The following is a 22,802-nucleotide window of genomic DNA, read 5'->3' as shown; positions in this document are numbered from 1 at the left end:
CAGACCATCTAGTCCCTAGTCCCGACTCTAGTGTAGCCCCGGATCTTTTCCAGGCCTAGCAACACCCGGTGCACGGTCCTGCACAGACTATCTAGTCCCTAGTCCCGACACTAGTGTAGCCCCGGATCTTTTCCAAGCCTAGCAACACCCGGTGCACGGTCCTGCACAGACCATCTAGTCCCTAGTCCCGACACTAGTGTAGCCCCGGATCTTTTCCAGGCCTAGCAACACCCTGGTGCACGGTCCTGCACAGACCATCTAGTCCCTAGTCCCGACACTAGTGTAGCCCCGGATCTTTTCCAAGCCTAGCAACACCCGGTGCACGGTCCTGCACAGACTATCTAGTCCCTAGTCCCGACACTAGTGTAGCCCCGGATCTTTTCCAGGCCTAGCAACACCCCGGTGCACGGTCCTGCACAGACCATCTAGTCCCTAGTCCCGACTCTAGTGTAGCCCCGGATCTTTTCCAGGCCTAGCAACACCCGGTGCACGGTCCTGCACAGACTATCTAGTCCCTAGTCCCGACACTAGTGTAGCCCCGGATCTTTTCCAAGCCTAGCAACACCCGGTGCACGGTCCTGCACAGACTATCTAGTCCCTAGTCCCGACACTAGTGTAGCCCCGGATCTTTTCCAGGCCTAGCAACACCCTGGTGCACGGTCCTGCACAGACCATCTAGTCCCTAGTCCCGACACTAGTGTAGCCCCGGATCTTTTCCAAGCCTAGCAACACCCGGTGCACGGTCCTGCACAGACCATCTAGTCCCTAGTCCCGACACTAGTGTAGCCCCGGATCTTTTCCAAGCCTAGCAACACCCGGTGCACGGTCCTGCACAGACTATCTAGTCCCTAGTCCCGACACTAGTGTAGCCCCGGATCTTTTCCAAGCCTAGCAACACCCGGTGCACGGTCCTGCACAGACTATCTAGTCCCTAGTCCCGACACTAGTGTAGCCCCGGATCTTTTCCAGGCCTAGCAACACCCCGGTGCACGGTCTTGCACACGCAGAGGAATTTGTTACAGGGACCTATGAAAGGAAGGACCGCATTCCAGCCCTCCACGCCCTGCCCCACTCGGCGTGTGCACGTGTGGCATTCCAGGGTGAAGGCTGCAGACCGGCCCTTCCTGCCCTGGCCTCCAGCGGAATTGCGGCACAGAACGTTCCGTTATTGCGCTATGGCGCGTCGCGGCCCCGCCCCTTTCCCAGCGCCGCTGCCGAGTCACGCCATAGCCGCTGGGGCGCAGCGTTGCCATCCGCCTTTTTGGGTTTCTTTGCTTATTCGCTTGGCAATTGACCATTTTACGGCGTTCTATTGAACTAGTAGCGTGTCTTTTAAACAAAAAAAAGTCTCTCTGCTCCTTGTTCCCTGGCTGAAGGAGGGTGGGGGCCACAGATGCAGAAGTTTATGGGATGCCAGCCCTCCAAATCCTGGCCTGCGAGTGAAAATCCCAAAAGGATCAGTTTCCGAAATGAAGGGCTTATTACTGGTACAGGAAAGTACCCCGCAGACACCGGACCACCTGGTCCCCAGCCATGTAAAGCATGGCATGTTCTGTGAGGTCATCTAAACGTCCATGCGTGAGAGGGACCGAGCACTGCTGTGGATTGCCTGCTGGTGCACTCATGCACAGCACTGCATTTCCATCGCTCTGCCTCGTGGGCTGGCAGTGCACTGCAGCATTACCAAAGTTCCAGGGCAGAAATGCCCAGGTGGGTAGAGCGCGCTATGGAGTGAATGTCTTCTGTGCACCATTATTGCAATTTCGGGGACACTTGAGTACGACTGCCCTAGTGCATCGTGGTGGTCCCCAGGAGATAATGTGGCGCATGCTGGCCCAGCTCTGACTGCATGCCACGTCTTCTGACTTCCGGAGCAGAGAAGCATTCAGGAAACACAGCTGACCTTTCCCAGCAAGGTTTAGTGCAACAGGGCGCTCGTTCCGTTCAGAGTGGCCTCCAGGCTCCTTACCTGCCGGGACCACATTCTCGTCATGTGCAGCATATGCTTCTTGCCATTATTCCATGGGTGTGGATTTTTCATTTTATGAACATTTCAAACAGTCAGATCTGGCAGAGGGCGGTACAGCCAATCAGAAGAGGCCAGCATGGGCCTCTGAGGGACGTTTAACAGGGAAGATGGGTATTTGCAACCCTCTAAAAAGAAAGTGTGTGACGGCTTGAACTTCTAAGGGGAGCTTATTCCATAGGTGGGTGCCAACATATGCTGCCCCGTCTCATTTCAAACCCAGATTTGCGACTAACCAGCGATCAGGAGGGTTCCAATCGCAGGGATCGAGTTGTATTATGCCACAGGATCTTGCGTCGCAGGTTCCTTGGGGCAACCCATCCAGGCATTGGTGTGATGTTGAGGAGGACCTTGCGTCTCTACAGGAAGCCAATGGATTGCCGAAGCAGTGAACCCGAGTACCGCCTAGGCAAACTAAAGACGAGGTGTTCAGCAGCATTTAGGACCTGTTGAAGATGCTGCATTACCATGGAGCGCATTGGCATCTTCCAGGTGGCCTAATAGGCGCACAGTCATCCCTGAGAAGAAAAGGGAGGATCTGGCCGAGATGCTGGAGCTTAACGAGTAATGTCTTAACCACATCCCCTACAGGGAAGGACATGTTAGGTCTGCTTCTCATGTTATGCTACCCAAAATTTGCACAGCGCCCATCACCATTGTAATGGCCCTGCAGCGCTTAGTCTTGTGGCATGTTGTTTGTCAATAAATTCGGAGGTTCTTGGTTATCTTGGCAATGGTGATAGGTAGATCGAAAAGAATAAGGCAAGCGGGTAGCAAGGGAAATAAATTACACTGTGCTTTGAACTCCTCGGAATACACTTTCTCTTGTTTGAATTTAGCTGGAGACCACTGTGAAGCGTCCAGTGAATAATTTCATCCATGCAGCCGGGGGTTTTTTGTTAACATCATCCCGACGTGCTTTTGCTAGGTCTCGTCCGCATAGGAATGATGTCACAAATCGTATGTAGCTAAGATGGAAAATGAAAGGAGAATGTAGATGTTAAAGAGCAGTGGTGACATGGGTGGAGCCTTGAGGGACCCCACAAGAGACGACGAAGAAAGGAAAATGCCCAAATGAGCTCTCTGGCTACAGAGACTAGACATGGGTGGAGCCTTGAGGGACCCCACAAGAGACGACGAAGAAAGGAAAATGCCCAAATGAGCTCTCTGGCTACAGAGACTAGACATGGGTGGAGCCTTGAGGGACCCCACAAGAGACGACGAAGAAAGGAAAATGCCCAAATGAGCTCTCTGGCCACAGAGACTAGAGCCATTTTAGAGCTTCCGTTGAAACCTGGGCCTTAGGCGTGAGGTGGGATTGGAAAGCCTGATGGTCCACAGGATCGGAGGCCGCAGAGAGGGAGCATCACAAATAAGGTGAGATATCCCTCATCAGCAAAATACTCCCAGGACTGAGGCCAAGTCTGCGACTGGCAAGGCTGACATCCGGATTGGTTAGACTCAAATATGTTATTGCTCTTGGCAAAGCGTTGCAGCCGAGATGTAACCATCTGTGCCTGGGTTTTGGGCAACCAAGGAAAACTAGCAATAAGGCAATAGTTCGTTATTTAGACCAACAGGGTGTGATTGAGGGCTTTTTAAGGTGTGGAGTGATAACGGGCTACTTCAAAGCATCTGGAACTATTCCATCAGACAAGGATAGGTTGATAAACTGTTACTAGGGATAACTCTAGGCTCGGTGTCTTGCTTCTGGGCTGGCGCTGGAAGGGTGGCCTCACTTGCACAGTTCGCATGTTCGGCTTTCAGCAGTAGCAAAATATCAGTGGGAAGGAGCCTCACCTATGGGAAAGTCAGAAATGGCTCTGACCTAGAGTACATCTCTTGCTAGTCATTTTCTTTTGAATAGGCGACATTTTTAAAATGAAGAAATGTCTTAATGCTTCACAATGTTCCTCTGGAATAAATTGTCCATGGATAAAAAAAATAAAAAAGACTAGACATCTTGAAGCAACTTCCTAGGATTGTTGTAGAAGCTGGTTCCAGCACGTGGGGCTCTGGGCAGCGCCATCAGCTTTCACTGCATCTGAAAACCTAGATTTAGTGCTGGAAAGTCAGTGGTGGGGTGCAACCAAAGGGGCCTATTTCCTGCTTATGGGGGAGGTTCACTGCCAAAGCATTGGTGGGGCAGTCACGGCTGGAAATGTGTATATTGTTTTACATGTCATACTGCCTGCAAACTTTACATAGCCTTGTACTGTCCATGTATGTGTCATGCTTGCATGCTTCTGTTATTAATCAATACCTTTTTCTCTGTGTTTCCACCCAGGACTCCTGAAGATGCACTGGACACCGGAGCATGCCCAGCCCTTGAACCAGTGGCCAGAGCAGCACCTCGATGTCTCGTCCACCACCTCATCCCCAGCCCACAAAACTGACCTATACCACAGCAGTCGGCAGAGGTTCAACTACGCCTGGGCCAACGACGACATATCTGCATTGACGGCATCCAACCTCTTGAAACGATATGCCGAAAAGTACTCTGGGGTTTTGGACTCGCCATATGAACGGCCCACACTGAATAGCTTCACAGATGGAGCCTTTGGGCCAATTAATGGACAGAAGGGTGACCTTGAACCGTGGCAGATGTCGCACAGCTCCGAGAATACGTATTCTCTGACCTCCATGCACGATGGACTTGCTGGCTCCAAGTCAGTTCTCCCTTCTGCGGTTGCTCCAGGAAATGGCCCTGTCGGAATAGGCAGTCCTTCAGTTGGGCCTGGAAACCTGTCTGACTCCATCTATCCCAGTAACACATGTGGGGGGTCCACAGCATCCGGTGGACTTGTAGCGCCACAAGACTATACCTCGGCCTACAGTGGCACATACCTGCCACCAGGTTACTGTAGTCAGCCTGCCACAGCACTTCCTCCCACCCATCCTTCAGCGCTTCATACCTCAGGACTTCTTCAATCTGCCCATCCATCTCCAGCTTTGGTCCCTGGCTACAGTCCATCTGGTCCAATGTACAATTACACATCGAGCGGTTACACTTCTCAGTCTGGACTTGCTCCTGCATATGGAGCCATTCATCCTCATCCCTCTGCTTCTTATCTCCCCTCTGGTATCGCAGCACCTACACCACTCCCACCTGCTAACACTTCGTCAAGACCTGCATATGGCTATCAAAGTTCTGGCCTGGTCCAAATTCCTGTAACTTCCCTCAGCAGCGAGTCCGGCAGTTCACTGAAAAGGAAGGCCTTTGAAATGCCTATGGAGGAAGAAAATGATGGAAGGTATAGAAAATACAGCTACGAGCAACCAAAGTCTACCTCAGAGTCCCCGTATCAGATTTCCAACAATGGTGTTTCTATTGAATGTAGAGGCAATGGCTTTAATCGTAGCAACGAAATGCCACAGGTACCCTATAAACCTGGAAAGCGGTCAACCACCGACGAGAACCTCGGGAAATATAACAGCCAATCAATGAAAACCATTGTTTCCCCTAACTCGTACGCCACAGAGGTACCACTGAGATCCAGTGAGCAATTTGACAAGTTCTCTTCTGCCACAATGGTGAACGGCGAAAGGGAGGGCAATGAACATGGGCATACCTTTGCGCACAGAATGCAGGTTCCAGCAATTAAGCAAGAACCTTTTTTCAGCCAGTCGGAAGAGCAGCTGAAAGATATTGATCCTTTAATTCTGGAGCTGGTGAACAATGAAATAGTTGACTGTGGTCCTCCTGTGCAGTGGACCGACATTGCTGGACAAGTTTCAATCAAAGCAATGATTGAAGAAGAGCTGGTCTGGCCTATACTCAGGCCTGGAGCCTACACTGGAGCCAGCCGGCCACCTAGGACAATTTTATTGTTTGGACCCCGCGGAGCTGGGAAGACGCTGCTCAGCCGGTGCATTTGTACGCAGTTGGGTTCCACCTTGCTGAAACTCAGCTGTGCAGCCCTGGTGTCCAAGTGGAAGAGCGAGGGTGAGAAAATCCTCGAAGCCATTTTCTTCATGGCAAGCTGCCGTCAGCCCTCAGTAGTCTACATCAGTGAGATTGATATCCTCCTTTCTTCCCGGGTGAAAGAAGAAGGGAGTAAGTTGAAGAGCATGAAGAACCAACTACTCTCCTACTTGGATAGCATCGCAACCTCTGCCAATGATAATGTCATCGTGATTGGGACAACCCAGCGACCGGACGACATTGAAGAACCTGTACATCAAAGATTTGCCAAGAGGTTTTACATCTCCCCACCTGATACCTTAGCACGGAGGCAGATTCTCCACCACACCCTGGCGCAGCAAAACTACTGCCTCAGTGAACGAGAAATGGCCGCTCTGGTGCAGCACACGGAGGGCTACTTGAGCAGCGAGCTGGTCCAGCTCTGCCAGCAAGCAGGAGCCGACCAGCTCCACGGCATTGCTGGCCAGCTGCAGCCGACAAACTACAAAGACTTTGAGGGTGCATTCTGCAAACTGCGCCCCAGCACATCTCAGAAGGAGCTGGACTTGTTTGCGGACTGGAACAAAATGTATGGATCCAGACATTAGCGGCAAGGCAGTCTGTGTAGTGAGCCTCCTGTGGCGGAAGTGTGGTGGCATTTCTTTTTTTGGTAGTAAAACAAAGAACACTTTTCAGGGGCCAGTGGAACCCCTTATTCATCAAACTGGAAGGTGGTGGGTGGAGACTAAAATAGAATGCTGGCTGTTGTATGGAACTGACACAGCCAAGAGGGCTAAGTGTTGCTTGTGGATGTGTGGCATGAGCCAGGATTGGTCTCTTTTTTATACTTTGTTGTGTTCTCGTTTTTTAAAGAGATCTCAAACTCTGTTGGGGGGCCGGGGCTACCTTTTCTTTTTAGTGCGATGTGGTTGCTGTGCCCCTGATGGAATCTGTTTACGATGAACCTTAGAAAAGGCTACTTTCTCATCACTGCTCTGTCACCCCGCGCTCTGAGTGAAGGCGGGAATTAACCAAAAGGGAGCAAAGTAAGGTTTGAGCATTCAATAATCACATGGCAGCCACAAACCTCTGCTATGTTTCGCTACAGACTCTTTCCTCTGTTTTTTATTTCCATTTTTATTCGTTTCTTCTACTACTATCACTGGACTGGCAACCCTTTGAAGGCACTTTGAGGGTCCCTCCAGACTCACTCCAGACGGGGCGCTGGTTCACAAAGATGTTTGCAGGGAAGAGAGGAACCGGGGAGCAAACCTAAGAAAAAGGGAGGGGTGGAAAACAAGCTGTAATTTAAAATTCTTAGACCTTATTTTTATTTTTTTAAAGTATGGTAGTTTTCCCCCTCCTTTTTGAATACTCAGGAAAATTTACCTCAGAATGTATGTGTTAAGAAAAAAATGAACTTTACAAGACAAGGCCGCGTTCCTCAAAATAGCGGCATTAATGACTTGGTACAGATTACGTGCTTACTTCCAAAAATAAAAAAAGACATCAAAAGAAGAAAAAAAAGCTTGAAGTTGTTACAAAGATTAACATTGAATGTATTTCAGGGGTTTTCACACAAAAATGTATGCCATATTTTTCTTTTTACATTGTTATTGTAGTGTTGGTGGAGTAACGTGTCTTCAGAATGTATAAGTAGTGCTGTAGGTTAAAGGAATTTGAGAGTACCACTTTTTGGATCGCCAACAGGGTTACAGTTCAGCATTTTGTTCTTGTTTTGAAGCCTGTCTGTCTTGTTCCAACTTGTCGTTCGGCTTGAGCAGTCCTTGCTCTTCTTCAGTGGCCAGACTGGAGGGGTTACGTGGGGGCGGGGTTTGCCTTCTGGCCTTGCAGCTTTACTATGTTTCAACATTTACCCAAGCTTTCATATGTGCATGGTGTTGATGTTAAACAAGGGCAAGTTTGTGTGTTTTTGTGTGTGGTAATAAAGCAGGAGGTGTGTGTGTATGCGTGTATGTGTGCGCGCGTGCAAAAAAGAGAAGTAAATGTAAGTCTCTTAAACAAGATCCCTAGAAATGTTTAAGATGGACACCTCTTTTCAGTCCTTTCTTGTCCTTTTTTCCATCTGTCAAGAGGATATAAGATGTTCGGGAAAGCCATTTTTATGCATCAGCACTTCCAGGTCTGAGGATGATGTGTCATTCCAGGTTTTCGGTATTAGTCCTGCCCTGGTCATTTAGTGTAACCACAACCCTGATATATTAACGGTGTCCAGTCATTAATTTGAAAACAAAAGGATTGAATGCAATACATTCAAGTCAAAAGGACCGAAAAAAAAGACTGAATGCCTTTTTTAATGTTTTTTTTTTTTTTTTGGTATAGGCAAAAATAATGGTTTTTGGCCAAAAAACGGGGGTTTGGGTCCCCCGAAACCCCCCCAAAAAATGCATTTGGTCTTTTTTTTTCAGTCCTTTAGACTCAAATGTATTTTTATTCGAACCTTTGTATTCAAATCTTTGACCCTAAACCATATTAACCCTGGAAATCCCACTCTGGAACAGGCCAGAAAAATAATGGTGGCTTACAGAGGCATGCGTTTCCTGCTGTGGTTTGGAAATAAGGGAGAATTTAGAAGGAAAAGAAAAGCCCCAGCTCAACCGTATGATTGGAGGGTCCTCTGCCGGTAGCGAATCGTGTTTTGGGTTGGGAAACCCCATTTGAATCTCACATGTATATGTTATTGACGCTCAGAATTTTTTGGAGAGATTAAAAAAGCACAAATTCACCTCTAACAGTTATAAAAGGGAGATGATGTTTTCATGGGTTTGGAGCAGAGTTAGAAAGACCTTATGGTCCAGGGTGGCTGATGACCGGGTCAAGACTGGCCCAGGTCCCCGGTGACTGGGAACCTCTGCAACAGGACTATTTGGCGTGTCTTCGGCAGCCCCAATCTAGTTCTGGGTGGCTGAATTAACACCCCTTCACTCGAAAATCCCCATCACAATTTAGCAGACTTGTAGCCACCCTGAGCTGAGAAGTTGCTCTGGTATCGAGTTTGCTATTTTTATTAGAATGGACATTTTTAAGAGGTCCCCTGAGATCATGGGGGTGTTCAAGGCCCACTGGCAAAGAACTCTCTGATTTAGGAAGACCCCATAGCCCCTTCCTGCCCCATCCGAGGCTTGTGTATCCACACGTGCATTACTGCTTGGAAAGTTGGGTGGATCCTGCTGCTGTGCTACGCTGTTCTCACAAGCACTACAAACACATTGAAGATGTATATGCTTCAAACGATTCCTGGAACACTAAAGCGATCTTAACATGTAGCAGTATAAAAAAAAAACATCTAGCAGCTATTCCAAAGAACTGTACTCCTTTTCACCTCTGAGCATGCAGGCGGGCAGAGTCGTAAGGCGTGGTCCAGCTTGGAATTGTCTCACATTTTTTTGCTCTGGCTTTAGAGCCCTCTCCTGACCACATCGTACAAGGGTCCACGTAGTCCCCAAACTGCACCTCTTCCTGTCCAAGTCTTGCGTCCAGTGTACTAATCTAGATAAGGCCAGCTGGCTGCTGTGAGCCTGGGACCCAAGGCACTAGTTCATACTCCCTCTTTTGAGTGATACTGGCACTCTATATACTGGATGTCACTGCAGTGAGTCCACACCCACGGGGCCTGTTGGACCCTTTGGCCCGTTGCTGACTTATCTGCCCAGGCAACTGTCCACCGCAAATATGGTGTTTCAACAGGTATGTGCCCCGGTCTTACCTAAGGGCAGGGGCGTTGCTAGGTCTGGAAAAGATCCGGGGCTACACTAATGTCGGGACTCTGGGCTAGCTAGCCTTTTGGTTGTAGACCCTGAGATTCTATCCAGAGCTACAACCAAAAGACCCGGGGCTATAGCCCCTTAAGCCCCACCCCCTAGCAATGCCTCTGCCTAAGGGCCGATTGGAAGCACTGGCCTGTTGGCAGTCCACCCGAATTCCTTGTTGGTGGGACCACCTATTAGTGGGCGTTCAGCCTTGTTTGTTATCTCCACGTATTCACCCCACACCCAGAACCCACTTACCCCATCTTTTTTTATTCACGCCAGACATATTGACTTGTGAATATGGACAAATCAGCAAATGAAAAGTAGATTTTTACTTCCAAGATGTCCTCCCTCTGCTTTCAGTCAGCAGTTGTTTCATTTGGAGGCTGTGACCTCGATTGTGACGTCATCCTACCCCTGCTGATCCTAATCTTTCTGCTGACCCAGTCTTCTCGGAGTTCTTGTCATGTTGGATTTGGATGCTGGTCTTGGTTTTTGATCCAAGCACCCTAGCCTGGAAAGCATCTGAGTAAAGCTGTGGTGTGCAGAGAGCGTTACTCCGCCATCCAGCGCCATTTTCTGTCGTGGATGGAGTAGCAATCTCCATTTGTTGCATGAAGAAGTTTCTGCATAGACACTCAGACCCCCTGTGCTAACCCCACAGCTCCACCACATTGAGGTCCTTTCCCACTGAGTGAGAGAAGACCACTTACCTGGAAAGGAGCTCTCCCTAGAGGTTAGGTTAGTGACCATGAAAGCTTGAGTTCTGTTCCTGGCTTCTCCCTTTCACTAGATTGTGCTGTCCTGTGTAAATCACGTTATTGCTATAGGCTTCCCCCAGTTATTTTTTTCCGCAAAATGTGTACAATATTTTTTTATTATTTTTTTACCTGCTCGCAATTTTTGAGCACTCTAACAAACAACAATTAAGGCAAACGCACATTGAAGCCGCAAACGTCATCTGGTTCTTGTGCTCAGCTTCTGATGCAAACGTTTCCGGGACGTCTGTCTCAGTCAAAGTGGCGCTAGGGTCCCCCTGAGGCTCGTCACATCTCTTGCTGCTCATCTGACAGGATGTAGGAGAAACGCAGGACCAGGCTCAGCCTTTCCCCCCGGGGTCTTTCAAGCGCGGCCCAGCTGCTGCCCTTCTGTTTGCAGAGCCAGGGTGGGGTATTTCTGTCTTCTGCCATCCAAGATGGCTCCGAGCCCGGTCCTTCGATTTGACCTTCTGGACTTCTTGAAGGCTGGCTACATTTGCCCTCTGAGCGTGGTCAGTTCCCCAAAACTGCAGTGGCTGGTGAGCGTCTAGGGGTTGAAAACATTCCTCTTTTTCAAAACATCATCAGAGAGGTATCCCTTTCGTACTGTCCGTTTTCTGCCATTTCACGTTCACCCGCGACGTGACGCGAGTCTGCTCTAAAAAATGAAAATAAGCAGTCTGAGCTTTGCATTTTAAGAATGTGGTTCTCTATGAGGGGGGCCTTCGGAAGTTAAAAGGAAACTGATTGGCCGAGGATGGCGCACCTTTTACAGCCTTCCATCTCGATGGTGTATTTCTTCGTGATCACGCCACCAGCCGCGCGCGTGCGTGCGTGCGCCGGAAGTGGCGTGTCTGGCATATGGACCGCCATCACTGAGCCCTCGGGGAGAATTCTAACCGGGTACATAGCGAGAAGACAAAAGTCTGGGTAAAGTCACACGTAGAAAAGGAATGGGCATGCTCTGAAAGCAACCCTGGCCCATTTTAAACGTTTTCATTGTTTTGATGGGAGCAACGTCTTAAGCAGAAGCAACACGTTAAGCAGGAACGTGTTGATGTATCGAGCACTTATCGCCCAATTTCGTTAGTGAGGGATTGTTTTATCATCGGCATGAGACCGTACAGAAGATGTGTAGTGTGTCATGGGTTGAATTTCTTCATGGTCTGTGTGGACGTGTCACAGGAAGGCTGGTTTCACAGGGTCTTTGCTGTGATGGGCGGCAGGTAGCTTTCAAAATTATGACATCACTCCGGCTGTCTTCTTCTTGCTGATAGATTTTATCCATCAGCAGTGATTTTTGGATACCGAGGCTCTCGGGTTGAGTATGTAGTTGTGAGTTAGTATTCTTCTTGGTCTGTGTGGACTTGTCACAGCAGGGCTGTTTTCACAGGGTCTTCGCTGTGAAGGGCCGCAGCTGGCGGTCGAAGGGTTTACAGTAGTGGCAGTGAGTCTTCTGATCAAAGCGTTTGGTTTTTGATCCAGTCCTTGTCAGAAGTTCTTAATCAGCTTCACTAGATGTTCATCCAACATCTCGATGTCCATTTCTCTGTGAAGGTCAGCTGTCCTTGTGAAGAATGGAGCTCCAGCCGATATCTGCAGGGCCTTCCTGTGAACTCTCTGAAGACTCATCCGGTGTCGCTCCTGGCAGATCATCCATGCTGGGGAGGCATACGTCAGGGTAGGTCTGATGATCGCCTTGTAGACATTGATCTTTGCCCGGAGGAGAATGGACTTGGTCTTCAGGAGTGGGTACAGCGCTGCCATCTTTCCTGTTGCCTTCTGCTGGGTATTCTCGATATGGCTTCCACAGTTGAGGTTGCTGTCCAGGGTCACTGCTGCTCTGCATCGACTTTAAAGCCATGGCAGCAGTGATGTCATCAGCAGTGTACGGACAGCCTTATTAAGGGGGACTGGAGTTTGTTATCTTTAGAACAGGTGGACAAGATGGACGTTGAATGGGTATCCAAAGTGATGCTTTCTTTGTACCCTCGTGTCCTTATTGCTGCTTCATGAGGAGATGAGAATGTGCTCTCAAGTCTGTTTCAGGATTTAATTGCCACATCATTGCCACATCATTACAGCACCCCTTTATTTGGAATAGGCATACAGCTCATTATTTTGGAACAACGGGTCATGACATCGCTCACCCACAATGCCTGGTGCTGTAATTTATAATTGCTTAACCTGAAATTTCATCCATTTCAGTGTTTGCAGAATCCAGGACTGCCTTCAAAAAGGATTCTTTCAAATTGAGTTTGTTTATTTTATTTATATAGCGCACCTGACCCAGGGGTATCTGGGCACTTTGAAGTTGAGTGTTTTGTCTTTTGGAAGCAGCGGCGCTCAAGCCTAAGCATTAGGTCGTCTAGTCTGCATATGGGCTATCACAGGTTGTTGATTCTTAAAGTAATGGCTACATATGGTTGCCATCCTAGGTTTGACAATGGGGGCCTCTCACTTTACAGCAGGAATGTTTGCTTTGTAAAAAAAAAAAAAGGTTGCATCCCAATTTTTTTTTTTAATGGTTCACAGGGCTGTCCTCTGTGCAATGCAAGGGAGAGTCGACAAGCCACCTCTCCCGAACAGTAGTGTGGGAGGGCAGAATGGGATCAGAAAAAGGCGTTGCCGAATGATGACCAGCAACAGAGTGATCCTAATCCGAAACAAATTCTGGTGTTTTTCCTACCTGGCTAGTTACGGCATTTCTTGAATAGTTTAAATGCACTGTATTACGCCATGCGGTTGCGTATCTCGGGTGGAATGTATCGCGGTGCAAGTATTTTCTTCCTTTCCCACATGCCGGTTTTAGAAGAGGCGGACCCTGCCATGATAGGAGCATTTGGAGGCAAAGCGCCTTTCCCAGTGGGGACGTACTAGTTGCGTTACTGACTTTGACGCTTAGCCACGTGGACTCTAGTCGCAAATTCCCCGCTTGACCCCACATGTCATGATTATGGGCAAACTTACTGTACACGGTTCCCCGGACTGTAGAAATTCGGATCTCTTGGAATCTGACTGAACATCAGAATGAATGAACAGTAATGCACCGCGCCCGTCTGCTTCAAGGCGCTATGAGGTGACTGCGTTCGCAGCATTGTACTATGAAACTTTGTTCATTGATGTAACTTCTCGTTCGTCTTTGCGCAAATTACGTACTTTGCCCACTCCACTTTGAAACGCACGCCATGCTGCTGCCTTATAGTGCTTCTTTCTCAAGCAGTCAAGGATGAGCGGGCTTCCTCAGTAGAGCAACAAGCCCCGCCCACTGGTTGGGGCTATTTCTTTGTGACATAGGCTGCTGGGGTTCCTAAAAATGGGATCGCGGTGACCTTTTTGCCCAGCTAATGTAATCTCATGTTTTCTTAATCCACGTTCCTACACCAGGAAAAGATCCTCCATGTATGACATTTTACAAGCCTAATCAGATCACAAGTAGGCACAGGCTGCTGCTCGCTAGCCCGACCCGATGCAACCGCTGGCACATGCGGATGGAAACTGGCACCAAGCACCGGAGTGCAGAAGATCCAGGTCCGATCAACAACCGGGCCTTCTGTTGATTGGAAACATAACATAACAGACGTATCTGTAAAATACAGGTTCACCCCCAAAGGGGCATCTTGACGCTGATAGCAGATGTTTATTGTTACCCAACTGAAGGGCTGAGTGGACCTGCCGGGATTCAAACCTGTGACCATGAGGTCAAACACAGGTCCCTGTGGTGGATGCATTAGTCCACTGAGGAACAGTCCCGGCGAAAGTAATGCGCTGTGTGAAATAGACCCCACCAATCCTGCTGCCGTGTAGGCGTGAACTCCACCCCCCACCCCCTTAACCCACTCCGCATCCAGCTCTTAAGTGATCCAAGAGAACCCTTCAATCATTGGTCAACCTCAAATTAGCATTCATTTTTCGGATCTGTAAACATCAAATGTTCAATGAAACACAACATGCTGCTTTACTCCAGTTTCTCATCACTTACAGTTTTGAGTGATATGGGAACTGAGTGATATGCCAAGGATCACGCAGTTTTGCTCAAGTGGCTCAGCCAAGATCAGAACCTGGGTCGCGTTGTCCAGTCTACCAAACCCATGGCCTCATCCGCTCCGCTGTGCATCGATGAGGTGATGCACTTTTCCGAATTAGTTCAATGCATCGCAAACGGCGACATCATCAGCGAGTGCAGGATAGCAATCAGGCACAGTCAATTATTCATTTGTACCTTGTGTACAATTTTGTCAATTGGTTGTTTGAGGAATAAAAAAAAAATCTTGCACTCTTCAATTCGTTTAGTGTATTGGGCCTGGCACAAACGGCGAAGAAGCCGAGATTCGGACCACGAGCGTCAGGATAAGGGGCGGCACTTTTGCCCACAAAGCCACAGTAAGCTCGGTTCCCAAAAACCGGTGAGTGATCTCATGAGGATTCTGACAACTTTCCTTGTTTTACATGTGTGCACCTTTCTGGTGTTCTATTTTCGGGTGTTCACGATTAATCTTGTGTAAGTCAAATGCACATTTGTCCTCCACACTTTTCTTTCATTTGGAAAGACCGATTGAGTGAAATGTGCATGTTTCACTTTAACATTTGTTCACTTCCTGTGACATCACTAGGCATTACATATGGTAATGAGACCCCCCTCCCCAACACTTTTTTTGGGGCCTAGTGCCCTAAATAGAACCCCGATTTCTCAAATGAAAATGTGTTGTGAAAGTTTAAGGAGGGCCACCATTCTCATTCTTGAAGTTGTGTAGAAATAGACAATCTGACAAGTAGTTGCACATGATTCTGCTGCAGGCATGTGTGAGCGGAAAAAAAAAACCCTCCCCATGAATAAAGAAATGAAGGCGGCCCTCCCCCATGGATGAGGACATTAAATAAGCATGTTCTCATCCATTGGGAGGGGAGGTGCTTTCTAACCACATCTGCCCACACCAGACTCCTCTGCAGCGCCTCAGCAGATGCTCTCCACGTTCAAGCTTCACCAGAAGCGTGGCCACACACGAGAATGGTGCCCTTAAGCTTCCACAACACGTCGCGTCTCTCCGCCGGATGAAGCCGTCATGTGACACTGACTCGCATAATGGACGTGCTCTGCTTAAACATCAACCTCGGTGCATTATTTTGCCACACAGGGCTCTGCAGCAGATCTGCCACTTGCAGAGCAGGACGTCAAGTGAGCAGTCTTCACACTGTGCACACAAGCCTTTTGCTTCGCGCCTGGAGGCTACCGCACCGCCAGGGGCTCCAGAGTCTTGAGTTCATTGCATGCAGAGTAAGAAATATTGCCAGATAAATATGCCCCGTGCGTGGATGTTGCAAGAGATTTGTGGCACGCGCAGTAGCAGCACAGTCTTGGCGTGTAAGCTATACCACGAGGCTGGGGCTGGTACACCACATTTTGGCATGTGCAGTGAGGTCTCCAGGTTTGCTCGCATGCCTTTTCACGAGTAGACTCCTGTCCAAGCCCCTTTTTGTGTGGTTTTGTTACACTCCCTTGAGCAGGCTTCCCAGAGTCCGTTGCCTTTATTTTCTCCAGGTCGGGGAGAAGGCCCCATGGGCGTAATTTTAGGAGGGGAGCACCAGTGTGCCCCCCCATAGACCCACAAACTTATGTGGCACACCATTTTGTCCCCCTCATTGGGCACCTTTAATTTAGATGTCATGCCCCCACACCCCTAACATTTTCAGCAAAGTTACTCCACTGGAAGGCGCTTCCATGGCAAGTGTGTGCAGCCCCGCCCCTTCCCGGGCGTCACAGGCTCGGGTGTCAGGCTGGGAATCTCCTGGTGCCTCGGGCTGCCCCGACAGCAGGAATGCCCTCTTCTCCGGCCCGAGCCCGAGAGTGCCCAACTGTTAATAATGGGTGATGGATGCCGTGTAACACTAGCTCCTCTCTTTTGGAGGCCGGCCGAGGACAGCTGTGTCGGTTAATCATTAGAAGACGGCGATGCATTTAAAAGTAGCCTTTGGTGGACATGTAATTTACGAGGCAGAAATGAAATACCGGCCTGTTGTTCCATTAGAGCAATATGCCACGTGTTTTCTTGTGCGGAATGTTACCAAGGCTCGTCAGACCGTAAATTAATGATGCATTTTAGTTGTTTGTGTTCTTTTGTGGAGGAGTGTGTTAGTTGCAGCTGGTTTACGGTTGGCGCTGCAGTGGTTCCTGTGTGGCCTTTTAGTTGTGGCAGTTAGTGGGTAGTTTTGTTTTTGTTTGGGGTTCAATGGAGTTGTTTTTGTGCTGGATCGGCTGCTGGTGAGGGGCAACGTCTATGCACGAGCTCAGCACATGTAGCATGCATGTTGTATCCCCCGCCCCCTTTGTCATTTCTGCCTCGGAGTCCACATCGAGCTGCCCGTTTGCAGAACGTGCCCTAAACGTATGCTCTGTGTGCTGTGTAAGTGGCAACAGGACAAACCGCACGTGTGATCATCTCACCGGAACCACACACTCCGCTCTCGGTCGCTTTGGGTCACTTCAGTTTTACTTGAGCACAATTCATACAAAGGCTCTCGGTTCATCAGAATATTGTCTGCGCAATCGGGCGACTGGGTAGCTAATTCAGCACACTTCTTCGCACTCGGTGTCTCCTTTGTTCCCCCTCTATGTTGCAATGACATTTTCATTTTGGTGATCTTTCCTGGCTTCGCTCCTATTTTGTAATAGTGCCACGGAGAACAGTCTTAGACAGTATTCCCACCACTTTTGAAAATGTTCAGTACTGTCGCCATGATGCTGTACATGCCCACACAGTATTTTAGACATTACCAATCTTGACATCTCTGGGGTCATCACTGATTACAGCTAAATCCACCAGTGTTTGCTTTCTGTAGAAGATGGCTTCAGCCCGGTGGATACCAATGGAGGACCTTTGAGTTCAATGGGAAACACCTCTTGTTATATGGCAAATGGCCGTAAGTAGACCAACCTGCCCAGTCAAGTCATTTCCCTCACCCGTGGAAATATTTACCATTCTTTACAATCGCTTACCAATTCCACGTAACCAACGGTGCGTATCAATGTAATAACACGGGTGAGATAAGATGGTGAATCGTAACCATTACAAGAAGTTGTGAATTTCTGTAAAAGTTGCTGAAAAGATTCTCAAAGGATCGGTCGACCGAGCCAGATAGTTTTCCGACGGGAAACATTAGCAGCCTGTGTTATGTAGGTCAAGTGTAGAACATCTACAGTGCTCAACAGAAAGCAACATAGACATTTTCCACTGATCATTTTCAATTGAGTTGTAAATTTACCGGCCGGTTTTGAATACACGTTAATGTATTTTCATGTGGAAACTAATAAAGTTATTTCTCTGACAACATGCAATAAAGAGCACGTCTGTTACGTGGTCGGTCAGGGATTTGCTTTCGCTTGGTTTTCAAAGAAAATGAAGATCAGAGACGGTTCTGTTGACTGCAAAGGATTTTTCAAGGTTTTGTTTTGGATATTGGAGCGGCTATATGTCTGCCCCTCCTTGATCGAGTACGGGCTGTGATGGGATATTGTAATGTGGTCACGCTGAACCATGAAGATGCTGGTTTGGATATTTAAGCCGCTCTTCTACAAAGGTAGATGGCAAGAGAGGACTGACAGATTTTACAAAGCGTGAAAGAAGTACCCTGATCTCGAAACTGGCGTATTTGCGGGGGAAGAGGAGTATTATAGATACGCATCTTGGTTCATCAAGCACAACAGAAAGCAACTGCCTGACACTTTTAGATATCAGTGTTGTGAGCTGTTATTTCCTTAATGGTCCTGTTGGCTGTAAAGAGATGAGCACCAAGCCCCATACATTATGCAGAAGTCCAATTATCCGGAAACAAAAAGACCCTATTTCCTCCCCAGACTGCTTTTGCTACAAAGATCTGGTGTCGCCTGCACGTGTGTATATCCTACAAGAAATCATTTGATGAAGGTGGCATCATGTGGGAATTATTTGCGTATTGGAAGAGTCAATCTTGAATTCGGTATTCAATACAGAAAAGTCCAACTAAAGACCTAATTTAACTAATCCGACAAGGCTCCAACTGGTTCGACCAACAACAATGGAGGCATCTATGTGGCCTACTCAGAGAATGACTCTGACATTCGATTTTTGAAGCTTGGTCAAAATGTCTTGAGCAAAAGCGCTTGCATCTATGAGTGGACATTGAGGGACAAAGGTTAGGACTGCCAAAGTTCCTGCTCACCGATGACTGTCCGTGGGCAGCACTTTCAATAAAAAAAAGTGTCTGAAAAGTTTATCATAACAGCATCTCTGGGTGAACATGTTTGACTAGTCTTCCATTGTGCTTGCAACATTAGCCAGTCCTTCTATATGCGATGAGAAAATACACCGAGGTGCGTATTCTTTGTGGGTTTCGGCAGTTGCAGTTTGTTTGGCACTTGGATCAATGACACTTTGCTGTATCTGTAGTGGGGTTGTTTGAGACTTTCTCAAATTGGAACCTGCAAGGAGAGATCTGGGTAGTTCCAGTCACTCAGTGATGGGTGTGTGGAGATACAAAGTGCATGCCTAAAGGGTGTCATTGAGAATGTTCTCCCTCCCCGCCCGCGCCCTTCCATGTCTGTTTGTACCACCTCTACCTCCAGTCCCATGTTACTCATCACAGCAGTGTCAACATTTGCTTCTTTTAGTATACGCCGAGAGGTTTAGACACTGGGGCAAATGGAACAGTGGGCATTACTAGACGACGGTCTGTTTACCCACAGCATTGGAAAACAAAAGGAATCCAACTAGTTACCATTCCACTTGAGCGCACGTCATGGCAAAGGAGTTTTTAAAAATATTTTAGGCCCTCACCGGGGATCCTCAGATACGCATGTGCACATTTTTTTCGCTTATGCTTTGAATAGTCACTGTCCTCAGAAAGCCCCTAGCCTGCAGCAAGCATAACGTGTGAATTCGTACTCCGAGTTTCAGTCCTATAGTATACAGACTAAGTGAAGTGACACTCATTTTAGGAAAGGGCGGGGAACCCAACTTAAAAATCTGTCGAAGGCGTTAGTGTGTACATTTCCACAGAAGCAGCCGTTTCACCAAAAACATTTTTTGAACATTCTGGTGGCTGTGTTGCCATGTGAGGGAAACTTCGTTTGGTTGCTGAAGGTTCTGTGCATGACGTCACAGCTAAACAATGGAATCTCGACAAATCATCAAGGCGGTTGCAGGCAGAACACCATTGAGGCGGGTGGGTGGCTCCTTCTCTATTGCATATTTCTGGGACAAAGATTCCTTCTACAGTCTGGCCCAGGCACGTAGATGTGTGCGCGCGCGTGCGTTGTCTGTATGTATGTGTGTCGGTGTGCATGTGTGTATGTATGACTACTCCTTGTGAATGTGCTGCTTTGCCTTAAGTACCCGAACAGAGTGCTGTTAACACTTTCCGGCACCCACACAAAAATTAAATGTCTCTGTTGGTTGGTTTTACATTTCCAAAAAGTGGTACTAGATTTTTTGTTTGGGAGATGTCATTTTTGACTTTTTACATCCTCTGTAACCATTTCTACCTCATTTTGCAACATATTGTACATGAAGTATTTATTTCATGTCTTTTTATTGTCTGGAGAGAAAAAAAACAATTAAATGCTCTTGAGCTGTAATGGTCTACCTCAAAAGATACTGTATTTTAAAAAGAAAGTATTACACAGTATTAAAGAGATTACATGAACTTTGCTGGTTGAGCTGTGTGCTTCATCATTTAGGCTTGCTGCAAGAAACTACGCACAGTACCAGGAAGCGACTTGACGCAAAGCATCACACGATGCCTTAAAAAAAACTGCAGCGACTTCCCCCAAAAGACAGGTGGCATTAGTCTACAAGGCTCAGGATGCCAAAACTAAGGGAAAGATTAAAATTGGTACAAGCTAACTCTGCCCCACCTCCAAAAACTAACAGAGCTGAAACCTCAGCGATGTGTGTAGGGATCAAAACCCTGTGGCATACGCTGCAGCATGTTTTAAGACATGTCCCAAAGTTCCTACAGTTTCAGACCAACCTGAAACCTACCTACAGAAAACAGCAAGTCCCATGCATGAAGGCCCTAGCATGCCTCCTCTCGCCTGTTACTAGACCACCTTCACAACACCAGAGGAAGCCAGTGGCAAGTCTGGGATAATACAGAGCCTTGCATCTATGGTGACTGCCAACTTGTTCTGGGACACGAACGTCATGGCCATCCTACGGCTGCTACTTGAGCTGCATGACATACGAGTTTTGCGGACTCAGTGTGATTTTGGGCGGCAGCACTCACATGCGCACACGCCACCAGTTGTCACTGATGTGCACGATTCCTTTCACAGGCTCCTGCTGAGAATCCTACGACTTGATTTTCCGATCCAATTGATCACTAATCCCATGGCTCTTGTAGAGATGGGGCGTCTAGCACTGTGGGGAAAGTCGCTGTGCTGCGGCACAAGTTTCATTTGGGTGTTGGTCAGTTCCTCTATGTCTGCACACCTGTTGTGTGCACCAAAATAACATTATGTTATATTTTTGGAGGTATGTGGGGAGGGTCAGAGTGGATGAAATTAGGTTTCCAGTAACCTGTTATGACATTCCTCAGAGAAGTAAAACTCGCACAGAAAAAGAAAACTATGTACACGACGCGCAAAACACCCTGGACACAGTCTGTGCCACCACCCTTTCCATGTTTCTCAGAAATGTCAGTCAAAAGAATCAAAAATGAGGATGGTGCCCCTAAAAGTACAATCACCTAGAATCTGGTGAAGGAACATGTGTACAGGAAATTCTATAGCCTGATGCCCTACGCTATGCGAGCCTTCGAAACCAGCGATGACGCGAGAAGGGCAAATCCAAGAGCCCCGATGATTAGAACGCCAGCCAAGAAAGATGTTCTTATCAATCCCAACTTGTGTCTGGAGAAAGGTTTCCACTTTTAAAGATGTTTATCTGGTGGAGGGATTAAGGTAAAACTGGGCCTAAGCGGGTAGTGGTGTGCTGTCTCTCTAGAGCAGGGATGCGCAACTCCACGCCCTGAGGGCAGACATCCTGACAGGTTTTCAGGATATCCCTCATTAATATTCATGAGGGAAAATGTGCATGCATATATATCTCATGAATATTAATGAGAAGTATCCTGAAAACCCAACATGGATCCGGCCCTTGAAGCCTGGAGTTGGACAGCCCTGCTGTAGAGGAACCCTAATAGATCCGTGTGTTGTAGCTAGCTATTCAATCTCCAGATCAAAGGTAAATGGTGATGAGCACACTGCCAGTAGATTCACAATTGCATTGCTCAAATCAAATAACAAGAGAAGGAAAAAGTACATAAACAGAGTTTGGCCTATTTAACAGAACTATATGTCCTATATTTATATAATTCCATTGAGTAATGATAAAATACAGCACATACCCTGCTATGATGTCCTGCAATTAAGGCGTGGCTTGTGATATTTGAGAAAAATAATCATGAATTTCCAAATACCTTTAATGTTGGCTGTTCATTGTGAAAAATTATGTTATTAAGTGGTCGCAATAGAACCGTCCACTCTTCTAATGATTGTTTACTCATCTGTATTACCCCATACTAAGGTATCTATCAGGCAGAATCACATGCAGTACTCTTTGGGAACACTACACACAATTAAGACTACAAGTGTAAGTACAATTTCACCTTTGGACCAAGCCTGTACTACACAGTAATGTGGTAGCAGTGGCTGAGCAGCCAGACTTATCTCAAGAGTAAAGTGAGCAGTACAAGAGGTTACACAAAGGTGCAGCAATCACAGTGGTTCAAACAAACACTTACTCAAGGTTTCTTGGTAAAAGAATATACATTTATTTACACAGTCAGTTGGAAAACATTCCCAAGATGAATTGACAAAAACACATGGCCCTGTGGGCAGGCAAAAGCAAACATACATAACAGTAGCGTAACATCACTTTCCAACATAAATCATATGGCACCAAACTGAATGAGTCGCAATTAAACGTGTTAACTCATCGCACATGGCCATAACTATAAGAGTTTTTTCCACTCGCTTCTTACAAACATAGTTGTAGGGTAATTCATATGCTACACAAAAGTCCTGATGCCCAAAACCCTTATTTGCAGTCTTTACCAGCGTATCATGAGAGACATTACTCTAATGTGAGACTGAACATGTGGCATGCCAAAGAAACATAATCATTGAAGTTGGAACGCCGCCTGTAGTAATTAGAGCAGTCATAAGCATATTACCCAAGTACTCAGCTTTTGGTCCGGAAGCCCAGAGGAACTACCCGGACTGAAGAAGTAGAGTGTAGTCAGGGACCCTAGTGGATTCACCACTGGATGGCCCACGGTCCTCTTTTCCCTTCTTCTGAAGTCCTTCG

General features: G+C 47.5%; 1 protein-coding gene across 2 annotated transcripts in view; it reads left to right on the top strand.

Annotated features, from left to right (window-relative positions):
- The window catches only part of LOC138582274 (fidgetin-like protein 2), a 192,758-nt gene extending 172,622 nt beyond the window's left edge, over positions 1–20,136 (top strand). For both annotated transcript variants that reach the window (XM_069653410.1, XM_069653409.1), the window contains exon 2: positions 4,314–20,136. In XM_069653410.1, the coding sequence (XP_069509511.1) occupies positions 4,325–6,538 (2,214 nt within the window). In that variant the 5' untranslated portion in view covers positions 4,314–4,324 and the 3' untranslated portion in view covers positions 6,539–20,136. The remainder of the gene's footprint in view (positions 1–4,313) is intronic.
- The last annotated feature ends 2,666 nt before the right edge of the window (positions 20,137–22,802 follow it).

Source organism: Ambystoma mexicanum, chromosome 3q (assembly GCF_040938575.1).
Source record: "Ambystoma mexicanum isolate Mex_15411 chromosome 3q, UKY_AmexF1_1, whole genome shotgun sequence".
NCBI classification, from domain to species: Eukaryota; Metazoa; Chordata; class Amphibia; order Caudata; family Ambystomatidae; genus Ambystoma; species Ambystoma mexicanum.
This window is presented reverse-complemented; position numbering and strand designations above follow the sequence as displayed.